Source organism: Zootoca vivipara, chromosome 1 (genome assembly GCF_963506605.1).
Source record: "Zootoca vivipara chromosome 1, rZooViv1.1, whole genome shotgun sequence".
Lineage (NCBI taxonomy): Eukaryota > Metazoa > Chordata > Lepidosauria > Squamata > Lacertidae > Zootoca > Zootoca vivipara.
The window spans coordinates 103,634,085-103,660,414 of record NC_083276.1 but is presented as its reverse complement, the minus strand read 5'-3'; the positions used below and the strand labels follow the sequence as shown (position 1 = coordinate 103,660,414).

Genomic DNA, 26,330 nt, shown 5'->3' with positions numbered 1-26,330 from the left:
TGCAGTGTGTGACCCTGAACGATATGACACCATATGAACAGGAACATAGGGAATGTGTGACCAGGCTTGATGAATTTTCCTAACACTTAATAATTCATTCACAACAGGCTTGGTCTTTTATCAATACCAGCAGTAGTGTTTGATGCCTCAAACCCTGGATATGTTCTGTAAGAGCTATAAAGATGTTGTAAGCAAGCTGGTTTTAAAATGCCATAGCTGTTAATCTGACATTTTTCATTTTGTTGTAACACATTAAAAATTAGTCTATAGCGCTGTGAAATCAATTAATGTGAAACACAAGCCACTGATGAGAAAGCGTAAACAAACAAACAAAAATATGGCTCTGAGGGCTGGAAAACTACCACGTAATAAAGACTACTTTTCTAAATGTGTATTCCCTTTGCAACATCTATTTCTTTCATTTAGCAATGGGAAGCAACCTACTTTTGCCTCCCACCATTTCAAAATTTCTCAAATTTGCAGAATAATTTTAAAAAGAGTGCTGCTGTATCAGGCCAAACATGCTCCAGCACCATTTTCCCAATCCAAAATACCCTGGAGCTGCTTTTTACCATGTATGTTTGCTCCATGGGGCAAATAGCAGCTGTGTATGTGTCTGTAAACTACCGACAGCTATAATGAGTCGTTTTAATAACATGTGATCTCCCATTGTCAAGTCTCGTTTGGTCTTGCAAGTAGATGTTGGCGATCCAGATATTAGAGACCTCCCAGCTCCTTTAATGTATTTTAAAAGCAGGTGTGAGGGATCTGAATTGGAGCCACACCGTGGTGCTTGAAGCAGAGTTTTAAAACCAGCAGCAGGGAGGGGACTCAGTAGCTCAGGAGCCAAATCAACCTTCCAAATCTCTCCATCTGACTCTTGGGACTCTACCCCCAGGCCACAATCCTCATTGGCCCTACTTCCTGCCCTCCTTGACTGTTTTGGCCTGGCTGGCATGTCTTCTTGAACAATGGCAGTGCTCCATGAGGCAAATAATAATAATAATAATAATAATTTATTATTTATACCCCGCCCATCTGGGTATAATGCAGCTGTGTATGGGAATAGCAGCCTGGATGGGAAACTGGAGAAGTGTGTGTGGAAACTAGCCTACCATACAAGGAAGGAAAAGAAATACACTTATTCTTCCATCTACTTCTAGCCCCAAACACCATTGACAAGTGCCCCCCCCAAAAAAAAAATGCCTTGAAGGGAATGCAGCCCCCAGGGTGATAAAGGTTTACCACTCCGTAAACCTTTTCCCAGGCACACATTTTCCCACAATGCAACCCATCACCCAGCCCCCCAAAGCATTTATTTGTGCCTAGGAAAAGCCTTATGTACTGAGTACCCAATCACAGTTCTCTAATGTCTCATCTAATTTGGCCCAAAGCATCAAAACCAATTTCACAACTATTCAAATAAAGCAATCTAGATTTAAGTGCTTTTCATCTAAAGTGGGGGGAGGAATCTTGCTTATTAAAGTTTCATATTAAGAAGTGGGGGGAAGACTGGAGTTCCGGCAATCATTACTCGAAGCAAAGTGGAGTAGAATGGAAACCTCTAAAAAACAAAAAGCTTCTTGATTTAATGGAGAAAAATCTTGAAGGCTTATTAATTTTCAGGAGCACTAGGAAGGCATTCACCTGTATTTTTTTAACTGTTTCTTCAAATCTCTAAATTGCATCCTATTTCTTGTGCCTAATATGAGCAGTTTATATGCTCTGCATTCATTCATTCTGCCTGTTTAGCAAACCATGGAAATTCATCTCTTTTAAACACTGTAGGAGCTGATGAAATGAATTGACAGCTTCAGAAAAACTGGGTTTTGTTAGAGAAATGCAGCTCATGGGATTAGATGCTGCTGCTTTTTGCAGTTAGCGACAATGGTTCTCTAACAATTCCATTTCTCTCTAATATATGAAATTGCAAGGATGTCATCATGCTGCAGTTTGCTTGGCAGTAGACAGGTGGAGCTACAAACTACAGTGTGATGAGCTGCTGGGCTGAAAAGTGGGTGGGCAGCCCAGGAGAATACAGGAGCAGGGATCCAGAGAGTGGAAGAGCAGGCAGTCCAGGTGAAGTGAGTAGGAGGGAATCAGAGTACAGAGACACAGGCAGGGGAGCAGGTAGGACACAGAGCTTTAGAGTACAGACCTGTGCCTGAAAAATGCAGCTCAAAAGGAAGTCTGAATGAGCCATTTGCTTTCTTAAAAAATGCAGAGAAATTGTACAATAGCTGGTTAGATAGAGGGTGCCCAGCAAGTTGGGAGGAGACCCAGCACTGTGATGGGGAAACTGTGATGGAGTTGGTGAGCCACCAAAAGCAGTTTTGTAGGCTGTGGGTTCACCACCTTCGCTATAAGGACAGCTACTTAAGACAGCTATGTTTAAACATGTAACAACATGATTGCTCAAACATATGGTGCTTGTGTTGTGAACACTATTTATACATAGCAGCTCTAAAGGAAATGGGGAAACGCTTTTACAGCTTTAAGCTTCCCAGCTAAAGCAATGACCACCGCAGTGGTATACATTTCAGACATTAATATGTTTCAGTAGCAATTGATCGAGAACAATTCAGTGGATGAGTGGCTGTTGGCCAAAGTGTTAACAGTTTCTTTGTCTTTATTCAAGAACGTTTAGTTTCCCTCCTCAAATCCCCTCTTCCACCCTCCAAAACAGATGGCATTTGATTCCAGATCTGTCTGGGAAACAGCTTCTTTGAAAACATATTATGGCATCGGCATCTGGTGGTAGCTTCAGTTTCAGTCTGAGCAATGCGTCTCCCCAGTCACTAGAAGTGATTCAGTTCCTGAGATAATTTATTATGCCATCTCAGGTCACTCAGTGCAGTGAGCACCAAAAATGTAAAAGAAGATAAATTTAACATGAGTCTGTCACCGGAAAAGAGAATGGGGAGACGCACAAAGTGATTTAATGGAGCAGCAAAAATGGCTATCATCTGGCAAACATCGCCCTAGAGAGCAAGATGAAATTAATGGCTAATAGACGGTAAGGCAAGATGTGAATGGGGGGAGATGTTCCCCAAACCCAGAGAATAAGGACAGAAGTGCCACGTACAATGATGGTTCTAAATAATATTCATGGTGTAACAGTGCAGAGAAGAGAGACTTTGCTGCGTGTGGAGAGGAAAGCAATGTGTGATGCCAAGGCTGAATAATCATGGCCTTAGCCTGAAAGTCATTCCCCCTGAACCCAGGTATGTTGTAGCTACCTGTAAGGGAAGGAAATTCACTTTTCTTCTCATGCTTAATGGTGTACTACTGCTGACCTGAGCATGGGGCTCAGCTCTGGCAAGGAAAAAAGATTCCAGGGCTGCTGAATTCTAGCTCAAGATGAAATGCTGTGAAAAACAGGAGAGGAGATATGTGCGCGAGAAGACCAATGGCATTCCCTTTGTTCAAACACAACAAAGAAGGCAACGTGGAAATATTTCGTTTTTTCTTGAGGAAGTCTGCAATTTGTTTATAGGCAACATTGGGCAGTTAACATCAGTGGGTGCTGGGACTTATGATGGCTGCCTGGAAACACTTATCTCCTGGATCAGCAGTATCCTGCCCTGGAATACCAGCTGGTGAGGAATAACTCATGGGCTGCCCATAGGCACCGGGTTGGCCACTGTGAGAAACAAGACACAGGACTTTGGTCTGGCCCAGCAGGCTGCTGTCCTAGGTGCTGCTGTCAATGGGGAATTTCAGAACACCTGATCTCATGGCTTATGGTTCTTTATCTTTAAACCAGACTTGGATTAGACAGTCCTTCAAAGAGACGACTCCTTCAAACTTCAAACTGCTTGTTTTGATTTATTGTATTCCTCACACACACACACCATTTTTATGGTTTTATCTTTTTGTAAACCACTTGGAGGGTTTGCTTGTTTTACAATCAAGCAGTGTATACATTTTATGAAATAATAAATAATGCTGAGTGACAGCAGGGGTCCATCGAGTTCAGCAGCTCTCCATGGTTTTCAGGCAGGAGTCTCGCCCAGTCTTACCTGGAAATGCCAGGAATTGAACCTGTGACCCTCTACATGCCAAGTAGATGCTGTACTACTGAGCTATGAACTCACTCTCTCTCTCTCTCTCTTTTAAGGCAATTTTTATTATTATGGGAATATCACATTCATGCACTAAGTGTCCAGGCTGCTGGGGAAATGCACGGGCGTCTACAATATGGCACCTGTGACTTCACCATAAGTGGCCTCTTACCTATTGGATTCTGTTTTTATTTCTATTTAAATAAAATGTTTAGAGGCAGAGCATTCCCCTGTTGTGATGTTAAAGTACAAAATTCTTTTAAGTGCAGAAAAAAGTGGCAGACATTAACTCTCACAGCTCTGATGTGCTGCTTTCTGAAAAACATTAACTTGCCTGTTGCCTTTAACGTTGCCTTTATTACAATCCTTATCCTTGGTGGTTGCAGCTGAAATATCTATGGGCCTAACTTATCAAGTCTTTATTTTAGACTACCTTTGATCACCGGATTGAGTGCTGCTGTAACAAGACCGAAACGGCTTCATTTGACATCACTTTGTTTAAAAATAGGCAATTGCTTGATGCCTCATTGTCTTCAAAACTTAGCCCTGCAGCTAACCAACATGTCATAACTCAGATTTTTATTGCTCTCTGTGGGGCATTAACAGCTTTAAAATGTTTTCTTTTTTCACTCAGAGAGCATGTAGAGGTCTTCCCGCCTCCCATCCCCTACAAAAAACCAACATCAAGAATCACAGTCGGGTACCTACATTGAAGGATTTTTGTTTTTCTATTGTACACAGTGCTGATTCCGAGTGTTTAAAATGATGCCTCCTCTGAAGTCCATTGAAGAAAACATTCGCATCCCTATTCCTTCTTTCTTAACTGGTGAGCACATATAACCTGAGGCATTGTAACTTGAAGATCAACATCTGAGTTTCCAATATATCTTTCAAGCCTAGGAAGAGCTAGATCTTCACAAATGTGACAAAACTAAAAATTGCCATCATTAACTGGATTAGAGCATTCATTAAAACAGGTGCTATTTGAAGCTCGAAGGCAAGGAAATGTGTGAGCCAGCTCCACCAAAGTAGTCCCATCGTGTGCAGGTTTTCCAGCACAATTGCCTTTGATTAAAGAACAGCTGAGGCTCCAATATTTTGGCCACCTCATGAGAAGAGAAGATTCCCTGGAAAAGACCTGATGTTGGGAAAGATTGAGGGCACAAGGAGAAGGGGGCGACAGAGAACGAGATGGCTGGACAGTGTTCTCGAAGCTACGAACATGAGTTTGACCAAACTGCGGGAGGCAGTGGAAGACAGGAGTGCCTGGCGTGCTCTGGTCCATGGGGTCACGAAGAGTCAGACACGACTGAACGACTAAACAACAACAAAGAACATCATATGAAAGACAGAAAGCGAGGGACCTGATGCCAATGATTTGATTCTAATACTCACCCTTCACCCTAACATCCTAGGGCAGGTTACAGCAATTTAAAACACAGTTTTTAAACTTACAATTTAAAAGTTTCATTTTTAAAAAAGAGGGGGGACCCTGAAAAGATACATCACAGGTATCAAAGGATGTGGTGCATGCATTTTTATGTGATAAGATGCCTCTTATCTGCCTAAATTTCCATTGTTCGGAACTGGCCCTACCAGAGAGTAGCAGCCACCTCAGGCAGCTTTTGATAAGGAACACAGAGCACGCAGAGCTATTTGCACCTTGTGGGCTGCCGTGCAGGGGTTACACAGCATCTGCTGTCCTTGGCACTCCTTTATAGTCATGTGTATGCATGGTGGGCCAGAACTAACTTCTGTTTCCTGCCTGAGGTTGCCAAACCAGAGATCAGAAGCATTAAAACAGGGAGTTGTAAAAGCAACACCCACTGGTGCCAGGGCACCTTCCAGAGCCTTCTGTAGCACCTGCAAAAAAGATCTAAGTAAATATCTTCTCAAAAATCCACAATCCATGTTTGCTCTTCCTGGTCATTTCCTTTTTTTATTGGCTCTGCCTCTCCTCTATATTGAACACGCCCCCCCTTAAACATGCCAACATTTCACTGGATACCAGGATCTCACACCCATCCTCCCATCTGTTCTGAACAGAAGAAATGTTTTCTCTCTGTGAGCAAAGATGTGCTTTCTCAAAATTCCAAATGTGGCCACTGGCCCCAAAAGGTTGGAAACCTCTGGTCAAGTCCTCACTGGTAATTTTCTTACCAGACAGCAGTAGCTCTACATATCAATCAGCATAGATGTCCACACATCTGCACACATGGAAGCCTTTCCTTAAAACTGGGAACTCTGGGAAAGGCTGGCTGCTGGAAAGCAGGAAAACGGTGTTCTACAGGAAAATTCTGCTGGAGTTTTCTGCACTCTGCTGTGGTGTGGTATCAACAACAGGTTATGGGACAACTGACTTCTACAAGTCTAACAATACATAAGTAAAAAAATTCCTTCAGTAGCACCTTAAAGACCAACTAAGTTTTTATTTTGGTATGAGCTTTCGTGTGCATGCACACTTCACGAAAGCTCATACCAAAATAAAAACTTAGTTGGTCTTTAAGGTGCTACCGAAGGAATTTTTTTATTTTGTTTCGACTCAGACCAACACGGCTACCTACCTGTAACTAATACATAAGTAAGGTAAAGGTAAAGGGACCCCTGACCATTAGGTCCAGTCGCGGACGACTCTGGGGTTGCGGCACTCATCTCGCTTTATTGGCCGAGGGAGCCGGCGTACAGCTTCCAGGTCATGTGGCCAGCATGACAAAGCCGCTTCTGGCGAACCAGAGCAACACACGGAAACGCCGTTTACCTTTCTGCCAGATTTATCTACTTGCACTTTGCTGTGCTTTCAAACTGCTAGGTTGGCAGGAACAACACATAAGTACATTTTATATATATATATGTATGTATTATATTCATTCATTTCCTCAGCTCAGCTTCACTGCTTTCATGCATCACCACACACAGATAGGGAGGCCAGAGCAGCAGCATGCCAGACCCCTCCTCATTCAACGGGTGCAAATCGGCATTCATATATTCACCTGTGTGACTTCTTGTTTGCTGAACTGACTGGCAAAGCATGAGGTCAGAGAAGCAGCAGCAGCAAAGGAAGAGAGAGGGCGGCAAGGGTGAGGCTTTGGAGTAGGAGACAGGGGGTTAGATGATGCATGAGAGTTGAGAGATGAAAGAGAAAAGGAGAAGGGGGAAAAGAGTTGTATGATGGGCACACAGAATATGAAGGACGCAGAGTTGAAAGGGGAGAAGAGTGGGAGGCATGAAAGCTGCCTGAGATGGGAAAGAGACTTGCAAGCAGGGATCAATAATATGAGGGTTTTAGTGTGTGTGTGTTTAAATGACTGCTTTTGCAAGAGTGGAAAGCAGGGGGGTGTATATTGAGAAATGCTGAGGGAGTACAAGGAGGTGTGATTTGGACAAAATGTGGCTTTTTCTTTGAAAGCTAGGGGCCTCTTCACCGGGGAAGAGGACTTTGTAATAGCTTTGGAAGAAAGGCAGTGAGAACAGCTAGGAAGAGCAGAATGTGTTCATATTTTAAGGTTACCAAACATCCCCGTTTCCCGGGGACAGTCCCCGGATTTACAAATCAGTCCCCTGACAAAATCCATCTACCGGTATTTAGTAGGAAGTTGAAAAGTGTCCCCGGATTCATTGAAAAAAATCTGGTAACCTTATCATACACTGTCTCTCTCTCTCTCATCTCCTGGGCCTTTTGAAGTAAGCTGTGCAGAAAACATCAGTAATTTTGTATTTATGCTAACAAAGGGCAATTTGTAATAGGCTTCTTTTTCTATCTCTGTAGCTGCTTCTACTGAATGGGGGATGAGAAATATAAGGCAGATACATTATGGTCATCAAAGTGGGAGGCTGGAAAGGGTTTAGCTGTAGGAAAAACCCAAACATCATTTTGACTAATCTACCCTAAGGCTACAATCTTAAGCCAAAAGTAGGAACCCTTGTGATGCATGTGGATGTCTTTTGTTTGGGGTGTGTGTGGGTGTGGGTGTTATTTGTTGTTGTTGTTGTTTAGTCGTTTAGTTGTGTCCGACTCTTCGTGACCCCATGGACCAGAGCACGCCAGGCACTCCTGTCTTGCACTGCCTCCCGCAGTTTGGTCAAACTCATATTCGTAGCTTCGAGAACACTGTCCAACCATCTCGTCCTCTGTCGTCCCCTTCTCCTAGTGCCCTCAATCTTTCCCAACATCAGGGTCTTTTCCAGGGAGTGTGTTATTTAGTCCACTTTATTTATTTGTGGTATTTATGTGTCAACCAATAACTAAAGTTCTCAGGGTGGCTTACAGTAAAAAAAAAAAAGTAAAGTACAAAAATAGAGCCATTAAACATAATATGGTATAAAACCAGCAACACAGGGGAAATCAGAATTTCACAGCATCATTAAAAAAAAATTCATAGGTCTTCAAATACACCCAGATGAGATATATACACTAAAGTATTGTACGCTTGAAAGCTAGGGAGAAGAATGTGGTCTTCAGCTGGAGCTGAAAGGACAACAACATCGGCTCCAGGTCAGCCTCTCTGAGGAGATTGTTCCACAAATGACTTCTCTCTCTAGTATCATGGATGCTACCTCATTTGGTGAAGTTCTTGGAGAAGAATTCTGGAAGGTGATGGTTAAGGGTTGAGTGGGTATATATGGGAAGATGCAATCCTGCAAGTAACCTGGCACCAAGCTTCTTAAAACTTTAAGGGATTACATCACCGGGACTGTCTTGGCCACCTCAGTAGCTTGGCAGAGAATGATACTGAAGAGGTTGAAATCTGTTTCCAGTCTAATCTAACAGTATGTTGGCAGATGCCCATAATAAGAGAGTAATTCAAAAAGCCTCTTCCTTGTCCAGGAACAGCTTCCACCAGCTGGTCTCCCTTACAGCCCTGACCTCAGCCAATTACAGTGCTTGCCATTTTATTTTACATTGGGATGTTAAAACAACAGATCAAGGGCAGCAATCTCAAAATGTCCCCTCAACAAATAAATGCCTAAGCATAATTCGTTTCCTGTGATTTCACCTCTCCGCTTTTAATTTTTTCATCCTTTTCACAGGAAGTTGTGGCTGGTGGCTAAAACACAGGTACTGCCAAACCTACTCCATATTTGCAGAATGGGTTCGTTAAAAGCCAGCAGGAAAACAAACAGACCACTTGCGGGTTTTAGCTGTTGAGCTCTGTGAAAGCAGCATATACTGTACTCATGAATGAGAGTCACTTACTAAATTACTTGTAGGAGAGAGATCAAATGTCCAGAAGGACTGCATGTTGTCCAGAGGTAATCCTAGAAGTCACATGCCCCACCACAAGCAGTCCATTACTAGGAGCAGAGGTGTGGACGCAAGTTTGACTCAGCTAATTTCTGCAATTCTTCCATCCTTTGATAAAGTGGAAATATGATGAGTCACATTTATATCTGTGCAGATGCTCAGGTCTCTTGTGTTTTCTTATACGTGGGGACCGGTGTACATCATGCCAATAGCTTAATTCTCCAGGTGATGACATAGTAAATCTATGAATGACTAAATCTTACTTTGGCCCTAATCCCCAATCCTTTTCATTATTCATTGTCATGGATTCCATCTACAATTATTCCATTTATTTTTCTCTGTTTTAATTGTTCTTTCTGTAGGGCTGAAGATTAACCACCTTCTTTGTCATCAATCAACAGTCAGTCAGTAGCATTTGAAGCAAAATATTTAACATTTTGACTTTTAAAAATAATTAATGCTGTGCTACATGCTTTGTGGAGGGAGGGCACAAGGAGAAGGGGACGACAGAGGATGAGATGGTTGGACTCAAACCAACATGAGTTTGACCAAACTGCGGGAGGCAGTGGAAGACAGGAGTGCCTGGCGTGCTATGGTCCATGGGGTCACAAAGAGTCGGACACGACTAAACGACTAAACAACAACACATGCTTTGTACATAACGTGTGTGTGTGTGTGTGCGCACACACACACACACACACACACACACACACACACACACACTTTGTAACTGTGGGCTGGATCTAGATTTTCCATGATACTTCAACTCCCACTGATGGACGAGAGGAAGAGGCATTTTCTGCTGATTCCTCCTTTCCCTTGCAACTCCCTGAAAACCTACTCTGGAGATTTAGGGGACATGCCAGAACAGTATAGAAGAGGGGGCTGCAAGGCTAGGTTGAGATAGTGAAAATTACCTCTTCAATTTTCTTCACCAGGAACCTCCGCTGTCTCAGAGTTGTAAGCAGTTGTGAGCAGATGTCCTTCATTTCACAGAAGGAAATGTCTGGAAGGGAGAATATCATTGCCCCTTTAGACTTGGGTAGGGCTCACTTTGAGGGGGAATCGGGGACATGGATCTACATTTGCAGGAGCTTCATTTACTAGTGAGTAAGGAGGCTTCTAGGTGGACTTTTTATTCTGAATTGCTTATCGGGAGGTAGGATGTTGTTGTGTGAAAACAGGTGCTATCCCACAATTTCCAGTGTATGTTCCAGTCCACTTTCCCTATCACAAAACGTCTAATCTTTTGGGGAAGTGGGCTTGTTGCCCATGACTTCCCATTCCACTGTAACTGCGCAACCTGAATTTCTCTCTATGTGATTGGATCTCACTCAAAAATAGCAACAGCCTGGAAGCACCCTGTGTCTCTGCTATTACCTTGCATTTGCATAGAAGAATGTTTAAATGAGTACTTCTTTTACATGAGAATAGCACATGATTACCTCAAAATCATCCCTAGCAGCAGTGACAGTGTGAATGAAAAATGGCAATGAAAACAAAATTCATTATCATTTAATTTGTAATGTATGAAACACAAATAAATTGAATCAGTCATAATAGTATCATTTGTTTTACCTGATGCCTTTCAGTACAATTAGCTTGTGTTCACGGTTGTGCAATTATTGAAATGTGTATCAAAAGTAGTAATGCAGCTGCTGGTTTCGCAACAAAAATAGCATCATGGACAAGTCCCTTGTCCTTAACTTTTGATCTGTGTCTCTTACACTTAAACATTACAAAAAGTCTACATATAACATTTTGCTTTATGGAGAGACTTTAGATGAGAAAAATTGTAAAATTGGCACAAATAAAATGGGCTCAGGATGTTGGGCATAATATGCAGTTGGGAATGGGAAAGATTATGAAAAACAAATTTAAAATTTACAGATTATACTACTATTAAGAGAAAATTATTTGAAAATGATATATAAATTATATATCACACCGGGGGGAAATGCAAAAATGTATAAAACAGGATCTAAGATATGTTGGAGATGCAAAGAGAAAGATGGACTTTTTCATGTATGGTGGGAATGCAAGAAGGTTAACGAATATTGGGAAATGATATATAATGAATTGAAAAAAAATGTTGAAAAATACCTTTGTTAAAAAACCAGAAGCTTTCCTGCTCAGAATTTTTGATCATGATATAAGAGAGGGAAACTGGAGATTGTTTATGTATGTGACAACAGCAGCAAGAATTTTATTAGCACAAGTATGGAAAACAGAGAAAACACCAACAAAGGAAGAATGGCAAGCCAAGCTTATGGACTATGCGGAACTGGCTAAGCTGACGGAGAGGATACATGAGAGAGACAACATCGATTTCAAAAAGGAGTGGGAACCATTTATAAACTTTATATAAAGACAGTATAAAGATCTGGACTCATTGGCAGGTTTTGACTAAACTTTCACAATTATGTAAGAGGTAAAACCAGCAGGGTATAGAATTTGTATAATAAATCAATACGGAAGTACAGTACAGGGGAAGCCAAAGAGGGGGGAGGGGAGAAATATGGATATATACCGTAAATTGTTCAATTAAGATTTGTGGGGGAAAAAATTGTTACAATTTGAAAATTTAATAAAAATTATTTTTAATAAAAAAAAATTACAAAAAGTCTCAACTGACATATTTCCAGCCAGAAAAATTGAATTAAAAGTTTCTGTGTAAGCTGATTTTCTTTTCTCAACAGAACATAATTAAATTCCTCATTGTAACAGTTTTGGCATCCAGATGATTTCTGGGGAAATTAACTGCTACAGAAATTAGTGATCTGAACATGCCCTACTGAGATACAGTATGTAGCAAGTGGGTTTCCAATACTTTATGATACTAGAAAAGCTGGCTAATAAAGTTTTGAAAATGCACTGCCCATACATTTAAATACATTAAATTAAGTTACTCCCCTTAAGTTAGTAAAAAGTTTGCATTCTATAAGTAGTTCAAGTAGTTCATTAACGGTAAACAAATGCCAAACATAAGGTCTATTAACTTCATAATGACCAGTGGCATTGGTTGAGGCCTCAAATGTCTGATTTACCTTTGCTGTTAATGTTGGCAAGTGACTAGTGGTTGATGCTCAAAGTAAGCTAGGCAGATGAAAGAGGACAGGGCTGCTGCACCTTCAATAGCTATGTTGTAGCAAAACTTTTGCAGGTGAACTTTGTATGTACAATAGTGCTATTATGTTTTAAAAAAAAGGTAAGGGTACAATACTGCTATTCACCTGGTAGTGCTGTAGCTGGAGGGGGGGCTAGCCAGGTTTTTTGTTCTGAGTGAAGCCTCCAGGGGGCGCTATTGAGGGTCCCAGGCTATGTGTGTGTGTGTGCGCACACACAAATGCACGTGGGGGGGGGGGGCAAAGTGTGTCTTTGACCTCCAGGTGAAATAAAGCCTAGTTTTGTGCCTGTCACTTGGACCCTCTATAAAACAGTAGGGAAATAAAGGAAGTAGAATGATTTCAAATCAGAAGAAAGCGGGATTGTCTTATATCTTTTCCAGGGTCCAAATGCAGCACTCCAGGCCCCTCTATATGGCCTAGGCCACACACCTCTCCCCATCCCAAATAATAATAATAATTTATTTATTTATTCATACCCCACCCATCTGGCTGGGTTTCCCCAGCCATTCTGGGCGGTTCCCAAAAACCCTCACTGACTTTGTTCTACAGCTTTCTTAACTGCTTTTGCAGACACAAAAGTTAGCTTTGCCCAAAGTTGTTAAGCTTCCCCCCCCCCCAAAAAAAAATAGAAGAAGAAGAAGAAGAAGAAGAAGAAGAAGAAGAAGAAGAAGAAGAAGAAGAAGAAGAAGAAGAAGAAGAAGAAGAAGAAGAAGAAGAAGTTTCTGAGCTATTTTTAAGCAAAATTGCCAAAATCAAAACTTCCAACATGGGTGGCCATATGTCCAGATTTTCCCAGACATTAAAGCAATTTCTCGCCCCGGCGCTGTTTCTAGCGGATGCATCCCGGCTATGTCTGGGAAATTCCGGACATATGGCAGTCCGAGGGGCATGTGTTTGCTTAGAAATGTCTGCTTTTTTCACCTGCTGTCAAAAGGTAAGAGTCACATCCATTGCTCCGCCCACATTAGCCTCTGGCCACACCCACCATCAGAATATCCAGCTCCCAGAAGGTTCCCCAATGTGGCCCTCTGGCTGAGAAGGGTTCCCTGTGTCCTACAGAATCAGGCCCGGCTCTAGGGGTAGTCTTGGTGGCGTGGGGCGCCAGGCCGGCAGGAGGGCGCTGCATGCTGCGCCCGCCCACTAGGACGGGGGCGCCAGAGCGATCTGCCCGCCACGGCGCCACGGCGCCCGACCGGCTTGAGGCGACCCTGCACAGAATAGCAGGAAGAAGAGCTTCTTGTCAAACCTCACCATGGGAAGCTAATCCAAAATGGCAGTATTGCTACTAGTAGAGCAAAGGTATGGGAGAGGATGCATTCAGGTAGGGATACGATGGGAAAGAATTAATAAGTGACCATTTTGCACACTCATTCTTCTCAGGGATGAATAACTCTGACAGTATTTGGATTATGTTGCTTTTCAGCAGCTTTGTAAAGCTGATAGAATTAATGTTGGTGGGGAAATGGCAGCTGAAAACCCGTGTTGGCCTGATAGCTATTGATATCCCTTGTGTAAGAGAAAGTTAGCTCCATATGAATGCTAGTGCTGTGCTTTGTATTCTGGTTGTTCTGTTTAGATGTAACTGCTTCTTTTAACCTTGTTCTTTTGAAGAATCCATTTTAGAAATACATTACTATGGGCAAGAGTTAAGCGATGCTGAGCCCTTGATCTTCCAAACAGTCCAGTAGAAAGTCAGCGGGGTTATTCCAGAGGACCTATAAAGGGAACTGTAACTTCAATGCCATTCTAAAATCTAACCTCTCACAGTCTTTCTTGTCCCTCAACTCTTATCTGAAGAGTCATTCAGGGAATAAGTAGGTAGCCATTTACAGAACATGTAGTGACTCCTAATAGAAGATTCTCTTAGCATTCTACTTTATTTTTAGTGCAACGGAGCAAAGCTTATTTGTTTAAATAATGCAAAAAAAAATTTTAAAAAATCCTCTGCAACATGAGATATTTCCCCAAGGTTTACCTGTGCCAACAACCCATCTATAAAATTTGGATTCCTTGTCCGCCTCATTACAATTTTATTTGTCAGAGCCTGGCTCTCTTAAAGCAATTTTTGCCATTCTATTAATATTAAGAAATAGTGAAAGCATGCTAGCTTTCTCAGGTTGTTTTTTTTAATAAAAAGAAAGCCTCGGATGTGTCATCTGCAGGCTTCTTGTCTTATTTGCAAACCAATCTGCCAGTAAAATAATAATAATAATAATAATAATAATAATAATAATAATTTATTATTTACTGTATACCCCGTCCATCTGGCTGGGTTTCTCCAGCCACTCTGGGCGGCTTCCAACAGAAAAATGAAATAAAATAAAATAATCTACTAAACATTAAAAGCCTCCCTAAACAGGGCTGCCTTCAGATGTCTTCTAAAAATCTGATAGCTGGTTTTCTCTTTGACATCTGGTGGGAGGGCGTTCCACAGGGCGGGCGCCACTACCGAGAAGGCCCTCTGCCTGGTTCCCTATAACTTGGTTTCTCGCAACGAGGGAACCGCCAGAAGGCCCTCGGTACTGGACCTCAGTGTCCGGGCAGAACGATGGGGGTGGAGACGCTCCTTCAGGTATACTGGACCACGGCCATTTAGGGCTTTAAAGGCCAGCACCAACACTTTGAACTGTGCTCGGAAACACAGGTTTGCTGTGCACATGTCACTGTAAGTTTGGAGACAGAACCAGAACCAGAACCAGAACCGGTTGCTCCTCTGCCTACCATTGCCTGTGGGCTGCCCTGCCCTCCGTACTACCAGCCCCAAAGGACATCAGCTGCCATTGCTTAGCAGGATTCAGCTGTTCATGGTATTCCAAAAAACATTTTTAAAAACTATTTCGATGGATCTTTGAGACTACACTCTCTCCTTTATGAAGAAATCGTTCAAAGGATGGGAAAATAACAATTTTTAGCAAGTTGAGTTTGCACGTTGAATTCACTGAATAAGATGAAACAGTGCCGAAGTGAGCTGCTGTGCGTCTTTATTACAGTTACCCTGTGTGTGCCAGAACATTTAAAGTAACTAGATTGGTGTGATTAATATTTCTTCAGCTTCACATTCACTGAGGACATTAAAGACTATTGAAAATGTCACATTTAAAAACAATCAGGGTTGTTCATCAAATTATAGCAAAACATTACTAAGGAAATTAAATAACATTCAAAAATAAATTGAAAAGTACTTCTCCGGTTCTGATTGAGAGCAAAGCAGAATAAAGAATGTAGAATTTTAGCCACATGTATACAAGTCATCCAAGCAGATAGCAAGAAGGGCCAATATTTCAAATTAGATTCACTATAAGTACAGTAAATGCAAAGCAATGCATTTTGGGGGAAATAGTGTGTGTGTGTGTGTGTGTGTGTGTGTGTGTGTGTGTGTGTGTGTGTACTAGTATACAATAGGTAAAGGTAAAGGGACCCCTGACCATTAGGTCCAGTCGTGACCGACTCTGGGGTTGCGCGCTCATCTTGCATTATTGGCCGAGGGAGCCGGCGTATAGCTTCCAGGTCATGTAGCCAGCATGACAAAGCCGCTTCTGGCGAACCAGAGCAGCACACGGAAACGCCGTTTACCTTCCTGCCGGAGCGGTCCCTATTTATCTACTTGCATTTTGACGTGCTTTCGAACTGCTAGGTTGGCAGGAGCTGGGACCAAGCAACGGGAGCTCACCCCGTCACAGGGATTCGAACCGCTGACCTTCTGATCAGCAAGCCCTAGGCTCAGTGGTTTAACCACAGCGCCACCTGGGTCCCTACTAGTATTACAATATCACCACATTAAATGGATTAACAGCAGATCAAGAACAAACACAGGAAAAAGAATCCCTGTTTCTTCATGCAAAACAAATGCAATGCACAAAATTCACTGCCAAAGTAAAGTAGGGGAGGCTACAGGCTTAGACGGTTTTCAGAAAATGACAGATTCAGGGAGGATGGATCTAACAGCGGATAAAACAAAGGCTGGTGGCACCTTAAAGTCTAGCAACTTTATTTGCAACATAAGCCTTTATGAATTTAAGCGCCTACTTCAACTTATGCCACCATAAATTTGATAGAGACTTTAAGGTAACGACAAAAACGGAGACCTTATCTCAAAGAGTAAACAGCTGCAAAATATCTATTTTCAAATCTCCTAAGATTGGTTCTCCTTTCTTGTCACTCTCAGTCAACTGCTGCCTGTTTTTTACAAGAGGGACTTCAAAGTGCAACAAGATTCTTGGTTTTGCTGCAGTGGCCTAGCATAGCTATCCATCTGGAAGTTGCTATTAAAGAAAAACAACAACACCTATCTAGTATGTCAGCTAGAGACAGCATTATCAGAGGTACCTTAGATTAGCTTCCCAACTGGAATCGTAGATGAGTCCTGGGTCTGATCTAGCCCAGCTCTTATTGGGTTGCCATTAGTGCTTTATCCCAAATCTGCCCTCCTGTTTCTTTGTGGCAAGGGTATCCTTTGGACTATAGGTAGACAACAGGATTTTCTGGGCTCAGAGTGCTGTGATATGAATGGGACAGTTCAGATATTAAGATAGTGGGTGACTCACTGGCACTGCTTTGCAGCACACTCCACTCCACTGACCTGTAAGCGAATTTATTTATGAGCTCTCCATGGAAAATTCCTAGGGCTGTAGCCTTTGGGGCTTCTAGGGCTGCCATCCATACATCCAGGTTTTCTCGGAAACATCTGGGAATCAGGCTGCAAATTGGCGTCCAGGCGGATTTTTGCTGAATCGGCAAAATGTCCGGGGAAACCTGGACATATGGCAACTATAGCGATTTTTTTAAAATAAATGAGCATTATAACAGCTGGGCAGTGATTTCATTTTGGGTTTCCCATGACAAAACCCAGCACTCTCAATGTACCTACATAGATACATTTATTTGTGTGTCGCCTTTCTACAGTTCAAACCATGCTCAAGGTGGCTTATAACATAAAAAATACATAACTACAGCATAACAAAAGTAGTCATGAACAATAAATAAAACATTAAAAAAATACAAAACTAAGCTGAAAATTTCCACATTAATCACATGATCTAAAATAAAGATGAAAAACCAACAGCAACAACCATCCCCAACAGCACCCCAAACTAACTCACATACGGCTGCATATACACCATGCATTTAAAACACATCCCACCCTCAAGGAATCCTGGGAACTGTAGTTTGTTAAGAGTATCTAGAGTTGTGACTCTGTGACAGGTAAACTACAGTTCCCATGATTCACGGGTGGTGTGTATGTGCTTTAAGCATTGGTGTATAGGCAGCTTATGTAGACAAATAGTCATTTCAGGAAAATGTACTGTAAGTAATACGGCATGTTATTATCAGAATAAAGCCTATATCCAAGCACAAAGGACTTATAGGTAAGCATAAAGCAATTGCATCATAGACTTCAGCAAGCTTACAGGAGGTAAAGAACACCAATAAAGTCAACTCTTAGACCATCTTATAACTCTCACCAACCCCTACGATAGACCAGGTATCCGTCTACTAACCGGTTAACTCAGATAGAAAGCACTTCAGCTTTGGGCCCAACGCCTTGCTTGCTAGACCGGCTAGACAATGCCTTGCTTTGCCATTCCCCACTCAAGTTGAAATGATTTGCATTGGAGTTTTGCTACTTATCTGCTCAGAGCAGATAAAATGATTGCATCCAACCATTTGATAGCTTTAATGCCTCAGTCACCTGCAATTGTCCAACTTTCAGGCTCACCCCTGCTGCTGCTTCAGTTTAATCTGTCACACTCTAATGCTAGTGGCACAAGACATATTTTTCACATTCATTCACTATCACAGTTTGGCCTAATTCATTTTTGTTGTTGGTGGTCGGGTAACCCCAACAATGCCTATATAAAATACCCTGTTTCTCATATTTTAAGACATACCCATAAAATAAGCCATAGCAGGATTTTAAAGCATTCAAGGAATATAAGCCATACCCTGAAAATAAGACATAGTGATAGGCGCAGCAGCAATGCCGGCTGCGGCAGGAGGAGGAGGGAAAAAAATAAGACATCCCTTGAAAATAAGCCATAGTGTGTGTTTTTTGAGGAAAAAATAAATATAAGACATGTCTTATAATATGAGAAACACGGTATGTAATTCTCATCTAGCACAATCTGTTTAAAACAACCTTCTCATTTACCTTTGTTTGAAAGACACATGAAAAATGCTGGAGGAAGGCAGGTTATAATTGGCATTTGGAAGATATCCACCTCACATTTTAAAAACACAGTAGAGAAAGAAGCAACTGAGGCATTTCGTATCTCTATCTAAATCAGGTTAGGGAAAATAATTTCTGCAGCACAAATTCAGATGCAATGTCGGCTGCTCATTCACCCATGCAACACACAGAAAGAATTCATAAGCTTTAAATTTTTTACTTAATGTTTATATCCCACTCCAGTATTAGTAAGCATGTCTACTTTTATGAGCTGTTTAGATATGGACTGTTCCAGAAGTTGGAGAACTCTGCATTAAAAGTCTTCAAGCAGAGTCTGATCCCTCTCCACGATGCCGTAGCAGCGGAGTTCCTGCAGGGGAGAGGGGTTAAAAGGTAAAAGTAAAGGGGCCCCTGACCATCAGGTCCAGTCATGTCCGACTCTGGGGTTGCAGCGCTCATCTCGCTCTATAGGCCGAGGGAGCCGGCGTTTGTCCACAGACAGCTTCCGGGACATGTGGCCAGCATGACAAAGCTGCTTCTGGTGAACCAGAGCAGCGCACGGAAACGCCGTTTATCTTCCCGCCGGAGCGGTCCCTATTTATCTACTTGCACTTTGATGTGCTTTCGAACTGCTAGGTTGGCAGGAGCTGGGACCGAGCAACGGGAGCTCACCGCGTCGCAGGGATTTGAACCGCCGACCTTCTGATCAGCAAGCCCTAGACTCTGTGGTTTAACCCAAACTGTTAGGCTAAGGCTGTGTACAACACCATACAGGTCTCAACTGAATCTTCATCTGGGAGCACAGAGCGTATGCATAATTCTCCCCCTGCCATTTATCTTCCCAACCACCCAATCTCTTTCAAAGGTTGCCTAATTGACTTCATAGATGAGCAAGGATTAAAACCTAGTCCGACACTTACACTTAACCACTATATCATACCTTTCAAAGCAAGCCTCTCAAGGTCATGAGAAACTCTTCAGTTTGCCAGCCACAAATGAGCTTCCTACTAGCTTGATAGCTCACCCACTGCCCTCAGCTCCAATTCTGGGATACAGAATATAGCAGAAATAATGTCACATCCTCTTCCCTCAAACTTATGTCAACTACATATTGCACCTGAAACTCCTTAGGCGAGTGTGCAAATATGGCTATTCATGTTATTACAAACAGGAGGAGGAATGTTGATATTCTGCCTCCTGGTCTAGCAAAGATTTGGGTTAGAGATGAGTTTATGTTACTACAGGCTATGCTACTGAAGCAAATTATAGCTCATCGACAAAATGTTGATAAAAGGATTGGAGCACAGGAATCGTTTTTAAACGCAATTATGTCATTTGTACCTTTAGGAATTTTTCTCCATAATAGAAAAAAAGGCTTTACTCCTTACGATTCCTCATAATTATGGAGAAATAAAAAGCACTCTCGGCACAAATTGGGTACTGCTAGGCACAGAATTAGAGGGAAGAGTGAATAAATCAGCAGTAGAGAATCTAATTTCATATGTAAATCAGTCCAGTAAAACGTTTTGCTTCCGTTCTCAAGAAAATGTATTTCGCAAATATGATTTTTAAAAATGTATCTTTAACAATTATCTTAAACCAGAATCTGAGGCCCTACTTTATGCTTGCCAAAGGGCTTGTGCTGCTTCCTGAGCAGCAAACTGCATTGTCAAATCACAAACAGCTTTTAAACTCCCCTCTGTTCAAAGGGGCCTTAATGCAGTGGGTGGGCTGGGGTGAGAGAAACAGGTTTAACATGCCCTTCAGCACAGAGCTTTATCGGGAAATGCAACAGCTTGACTAAAAGCAGACTACAAAGAGCTACCACAAGAATGAGATGCCCAATTTTTTAACATAACAAAATTGCTGCTGGGGATATGAGATTTGGTTGACTTTTGACATGGACCTCAGTTTGGATGAAAGCAAACATCCCATTTTTTCTCCTCACAGATAACCAAAAGACAAGCATAAACTTTTCTTCACCCAGCTAGGTCCAGACAGAAATACCTCCCCTCTGCTTGGAGGCATTGGCAGAAACAAATGAGAAATGCCAGGTAATAGCAGTAGTGCTTAGCCCTCTTCCACAACCTCCCATATATGCTGGCTACTCTTGGGTCTTGTTGCAACCCAAAGGGTTTAATCTGGTTTAAATACTTAGGGAACCTAGAAACATTTCAGCAGTCAATATGAAATGGCCACCAGTTTTAGTGATTACTTTTGGGAGACTGAGTGATGAATAACCAATGTGGTACATTCATTGTCCAACTAGGACGCAGGAGATCCAGGTTTAAATCCCCCCTATCAACCATACAACGCAGCCACCATCTGTTAGTTTAACCTATTTAATGGACCAAGAATCCTTTTCTAAAAAGCTGGTTTTTGGTCCATAGTAACTATGATCAAGCCAACTTATTACAAAAGAATACATCTAAACAAAGCCTAACAGGTTTATGGGAAAATATATATGCTATTTTTGTAATGTTTTTGTAACAGTAACAAGTTCAATGATAATGCCCAACCTTATGCTGTTTTCACCCTACTGTAACAGTATTTCTTTATGCTGTTTATCTTTATTAGTAAAATAATTTGTCCACAAAGTCAAAAGGGGCGGGGCTGAGGACATCCTGCAACTGTTGCCTGAAGCTGCCATTGCCAAACCGTTGACATTAAGTTTGCAATGCGAGCTTGGATTAAGTGTAGTGCAAGTTATACCAATGGTACATTTATATCTATTTTGAGCTGCATACTGCCATTCCTCCCCGTTTTTTCCTATACTCCATCTGAACTGCTTAACTGGGGCGTGGGCAGGCATTCAATAAAAAAGCTGTGTGGTTAGTAGTCAGAAGAAAGCCATTAGCAGTAGTGAGGTTTGAATGAACCCCCTTGTGTGTTAAAAGCACATGGCTTTGTGTTGTTGCACAGGTTTGTTCCCTCCATCCCCCAAGCTGAGCAACTGCAACAAGAGGTCCAATACCAGAGTTGGTCAATGTGAAGCCTGTAGGTGAACACTGAACCATGGAGACCCTTCCTGTAGCTGAAATAAGGCTTGAAAGTATTCTATTGTAGCCAATAGACTAGGTTGTGGTGTGTGCATGGTGCCCACAAGTTTCTCTGCTTTGTAGACACATCCATAGGCCCCAAAGGGTTAGCAGTCCCTGCCCTGTGCATGTACCGTACGTACCAATGTAACTTTGCAGAGCTCCTTCAGTCACAATTTCCCCTTCCTCCTGTGTGCAGTTTTGCATTCCTTTATTGGTAAGTGGGATCCCTTCTATTGGTGAAGAACAGCTCAGAGAAAGTTACAGGTAGGTAGCCCTGGTCTGCCATAGTCGAAACAGAATAAAAAAATTCCTTCCAGTAGCACCTTAGAGACCAACTAAGTTTGTCATTGGTATGAGCTTTCGTGTGCATTCTTCAGATATCTGAAGAAGTGTGCATGCACATGAAAGCTCATACCAATGACAAACTTAGTTGGTCTCTAAGGTGCTACTGGAAGGAATTTTTTTATTTAGCTCAGAGAAAGACAAGGGGAGGACTGCTGCAAGGACTGCACAACAGCTATCGCACACAGGTGTTTCTACTAGCTTAGAACTGCATGTGCATATTAAGGTTAGCAATATTCATTCAAGAGGGGCAAGGCATGCTGTGACTCAGATGTTATTGGTGACAAAATATAGCAGCAGAATAAAAGATAAATACTCTAACATCGCCAAAAGCAAAAAAAGTGACCATACACCACTAATTGTAAACAAGATTAGTTTATTTGCAGTAAACAATTTACAAAAAACAATGCATGGACAAAATGAGTTCAGTATAGATATCCATTTCCAGTTGAACAAGTCAACTATTATATTTTATATTCAAAAGGAACGTGTGTTTATACAGTATTATACTTTGCCTTGGATCCAAAGGGTTATATCCAACACTGCAGCTCCATTGGCACAAGGAACTTCAGCCCCCTCCCCAACACCCTCAAAATCACATCTGGAAGGATGGGAAGCTCTCCAGAGCAGATTTTGGGGGTGCACAGCAGGCAAGGATATGCAAGTCCCGATGCACCCATGCAACCCTGCAGGCACAGCATTAGCTGCAATCCCACCCCAAATGATCTGAATGAATGGATATGTTGCCTGCCCACTCTCCCTTCCCAAATGCAGCCTTCTGATGGTGCGTCACACTCCATTCAAAAGGACCCCCACTCTCAGAAATGCATGGGAAAGACAACAGAGGGAAAATAGCAGGATGTGTATTCTTTGGTTCAAAGCCATACATTAAAGTCACTTATTTACCTATTTGCATACTTTAACTAATCAGGTGTTGAAGTCAGATCAGTATGATACATTAGTTTTCATTATAATTAGAATATTTTGATTTGTTACCCTAGTACTCATTTTAATACTATACATATTGTACAGTAATCAGTGCTGCTTCTGTTTTTAAGAAAAAAAGGTGGCAGTACCCACCATGAGGTTGTTACTGGAAGTGCCAGACTTTTAACACTTGGAGAAAAAGAAAGGTGCCGGTACTGCATCCTCCGAGTACCCCTAGTATGCAGCATGTCAAAGCAATACCTGAAAGTTCACTGAACGGTATAATAGAATAATGGCACTTATTATTAATCCAGTGGATATTTTGAGCATTTTATCAGCAACAATCCTGAGCTAATTCTCATGAAGTGGTTGCCTCATGAAGTCTGTTTGAAAATGCTGCAATCATTTCACACAGCAGGACATTTTGTGTACATCTCCTTTCCTTGTTAATCGGTCTCCACCTGTTGGTTGGTTTTAGAATTGCCTCCAGCTGCTTCCTAAAACATTTGGCATCATTTTGGAGAAAGCATATTAAAATAGAGACTGAGGCAAGTATATTGAACACATGGGCGGCTTGTTTGTGTGAAGGCAGTTTCAAGTGTCATCTAGAAAGCTGTCTCGCTATGAGGAAGTTTTCAGTACAAACTAAAGGAGACACCATACTAGGGCAAGAGCTGCCACTATTCCATTCAGTATGGCCATACTATAGCCCATGTGAAAGGAGTGCCCGGTCATTCGCCTGAAAAAAAGCAGAAAAACCGTATGTAGGTAACAAGAACATTACAACTCTGAAAAAGAAGAAATAAAATGTAAATTGGTAAATTATTCAGTAGAGTGAATATTTTAAATGCCATTCCAACGAAACAATGAATTATCTATGTAAAATTCTGATTGACAACAAGTTCAAATTTGACAACTTGTTCTGTACAAATATCAATTCTATTCATACTACAAACAGGCCTGTCTTAATTGTTTTTGAGGGCAAGTATCTTTTCATTCCACTTCATATTTTTAAAATCAGTTCTGCGTATTGCATACCATAAAAGAACAGCTAAATATCTTAACATTTAGGCTAAGTTAAAATTCTACATACAGCAAAATATTCTACATACAGAAAGCAATAAATATTGGAAATTTGAAAAAAAATGTAGTTCACTGTATTACATTGTAGATCATGGATTTAATTATTTTTTACCTTGTACTTAAAACTGTTTCAGGAATACTAAAGCAAAGGTAAAAGGACTTTACTATAGGATATGAAAACTTATGATAGGACACCCCCTGCTGGCTAACTTGTAAAACTGTTTAATATGAAGCCTTAGAAAGAACACTTTGACTATATTTTGTGAATGCAAGGCAACAAAACTGTCCTTAACATACAGCATAACAAAATAAACCTATTTTACATACTATCACGTATAACCGTTTATGGTAATATTGCATTTCTCAACTAAAAACATAGAATTATTGTACTCTAGCTAGTCACCACGGACTCTGTCCCAGTGACTAGTCCAAGATTAGTTGGCATAAATTTGTTTCCTCAAATATGAAGCTGTAACAGCACCAGCATATTTAGTAACCAGCTGTTCCTTACATATATATTATAGTGGTTTACTAAGCCCCATATCTGGTCATATTTCAGTATTACTAAAAAGGAACTCACTTGAATCGTGCAGGTGAGAGTGGAGTAGGAGGAAACATTCCCGGTTCAAAGGAATCAAAATAGGTCAGTGTCCAAGAAAAACTGCAACATGAAAGTCCGCTCATCAAGGATAGAACAAGCAGACTCCAAAATCCTTAAGGAAGAGAAACAAAATGAAAGCCTGGAATACAATTTTAACTCAACTCCACTGTAAAATAATGATCAAATCCAGAATACTGTATACGTAAACTAGCAAAATGACAATTACAATACAACCCTACGAATGTTTACTCAGAATTAAGTATATTGAGTGGAACATGTGGGCATTGTATGTGTGCAGAATGTTATAATTTTCATTACGGTTAGAACAGAACTAGCATTTTTGTGTCTGATCTATGGAAAGTAATCATCCATTGAGTGGAATGTCATTGAGTGGAATGAACATATTCCACACAAAGCTCAGCACAAGATCACTCATGTTATAAAACATACATTATTGTGACATTTGCTATAATTTTAATTTTACAACTGTAAATATGCTTAGAATTATTTTTATATGAGAATGCAATTGATCTAGCACTCATAGATACATATATATCACAATGTCAAATATTATGAAACTGTTACCATGATGTGGACTTCAAACCAATTTTGGACAATATATTGATACATCGCCCAGCCCTATTAGCCAATAAACAAAGCCTAAAATGAACAGCCATTATTCAAAAATAAAGCAACATGAGCAGCTTACCTAAAATGCTTGTTTCTATATTCTCATCAGTCTTTCCTTTTTCAGATCGCAAATCTGTAGGCAGAAACAGCAAACGATGAAAGTTGTAAGGTAAAGCAATTCTGGGTAGGAATTGTTCTCTAGCAAGTGGCACACCCAAGCATTTTTTTTCTTATGTCGCCCGACTAGACAATCATTTTGTTACATAAAATCAGTTAGAATCCAAATGCCTGTTACAGTGTGCAACAGGTTTTTAAGCAGAGGTAGGATCGCCATGGATGCTTTCGTTGAAATTCCTGCATTGCAGGGTTGGGGTTGGACTAGAAGATGACCTATCCCATGCACTGAAGCGTCTCCTGCATCTTCTCCTCGCCCTTTCCTCACCTCTCAGCACCAGGCAAGCGATGGCCAGCAGGAAAGCCAGCAAGGACACGGCCAGGAGGCAGCACAGCACGGAGAACGCCCTGCTCGGCCACCGGCGAGCCGCCCCGTCCGTCAGCGGGGCCAGGGTAGTCCGGGACACGGGGCTTCTCCCGAGGCCGCCTAGCAACTCTCCTTTACCGCCGCCTTCCTCCTCCTCCAGCTCCGCCTGGAGGTTCCGCGCCACCTCCCCTCGCTCCGGCGGACACGGAGTGCCGGAGGGCCCCGCGCGGCCGTAACGGATCTCGGTGTTCCGGTAGTGCACTGCCATGGCAATGGCGCTTTCGAAGTTCTCGCGCGCAAAGCGACCGCGGCGGCGCCCAGTCGGAGTGGCTTGGAAAGTCCCCGCCCCGCCCCCCACGCGACTGCCTCCAAACCGGAAGCATATCTATCTCGCGAAAGGGGTGAGACCGAAGAATTGCCCACGCCGGAAGAACGCATCGGGAACCCCGCCCTCTTCTGTCTGTAATTCTGTCTCTCTCGCACTTGCCACCCCACCGCCTCGCTCGCCCAACGGATTAAACTGCTCATGGCCTCTTAAAGGGACCGAGCGAGGCAGCGAACGGCGCCCGAGCCAAACGCCTTCGTTGTCTCGCTCCCTCCGCCCCGCCCTTCCAGTTCAGCTGAC

The 26,330-nt window shown here is 42.0% G+C and overlaps 1 protein-coding gene across 1 annotated transcript; it reads right to left on the bottom strand.

Moving 5' to 3' along the window:
• Positions 1-22,348: 22,348 nt before the first annotated feature.
• On the bottom strand, positions 22,349-26,173 carry ARL6IP6 (ADP ribosylation factor like GTPase 6 interacting protein 6). The gene is made up of 4 exons (XM_035130325.2): positions 25,667-26,173; positions 25,304-25,357; positions 24,574-24,706; positions 22,349-23,649 (listed from the first exon to the last, which is right to left on the bottom strand). The coding sequence occupies exons 1-4, from the start codon at positions 25,971-25,973 to the stop codon at positions 23,556-23,558; spliced, it is 588 nt and encodes a 195-aa protein (XP_034986216.1). The 5' UTR covers positions 25,974-26,173; the 3' UTR covers positions 22,349-23,555.
• Between the last annotated feature and the right edge of the window lie 157 nt (positions 26,174-26,330).

Excerpts from the sequence above, each read along its gene's own strand:
- ARL6IP6 (XM_035130325.2), bottom strand. The coding sequence starts at position 25,973 with ATGGCAGTGCACTACCGGAACACCGAGATCCGTTACGGCCGCGCGGGG. Across the intron at positions 25,358-25,666 it reads CGCTTGCCTGGTGCTGAGAG|ATTTGCGATCTGAAAAAGGA; the intron begins GTGAGGAAAGGG and ends TTCTGCCTACAG. Across the intron at positions 23,650-24,573 it reads CTCTCACCTGCACGATTCAA|GCGAATGACCGGGCACTCCT; the intron begins GTGAGTTCCTTT and ends GCTTTTTTTCAG.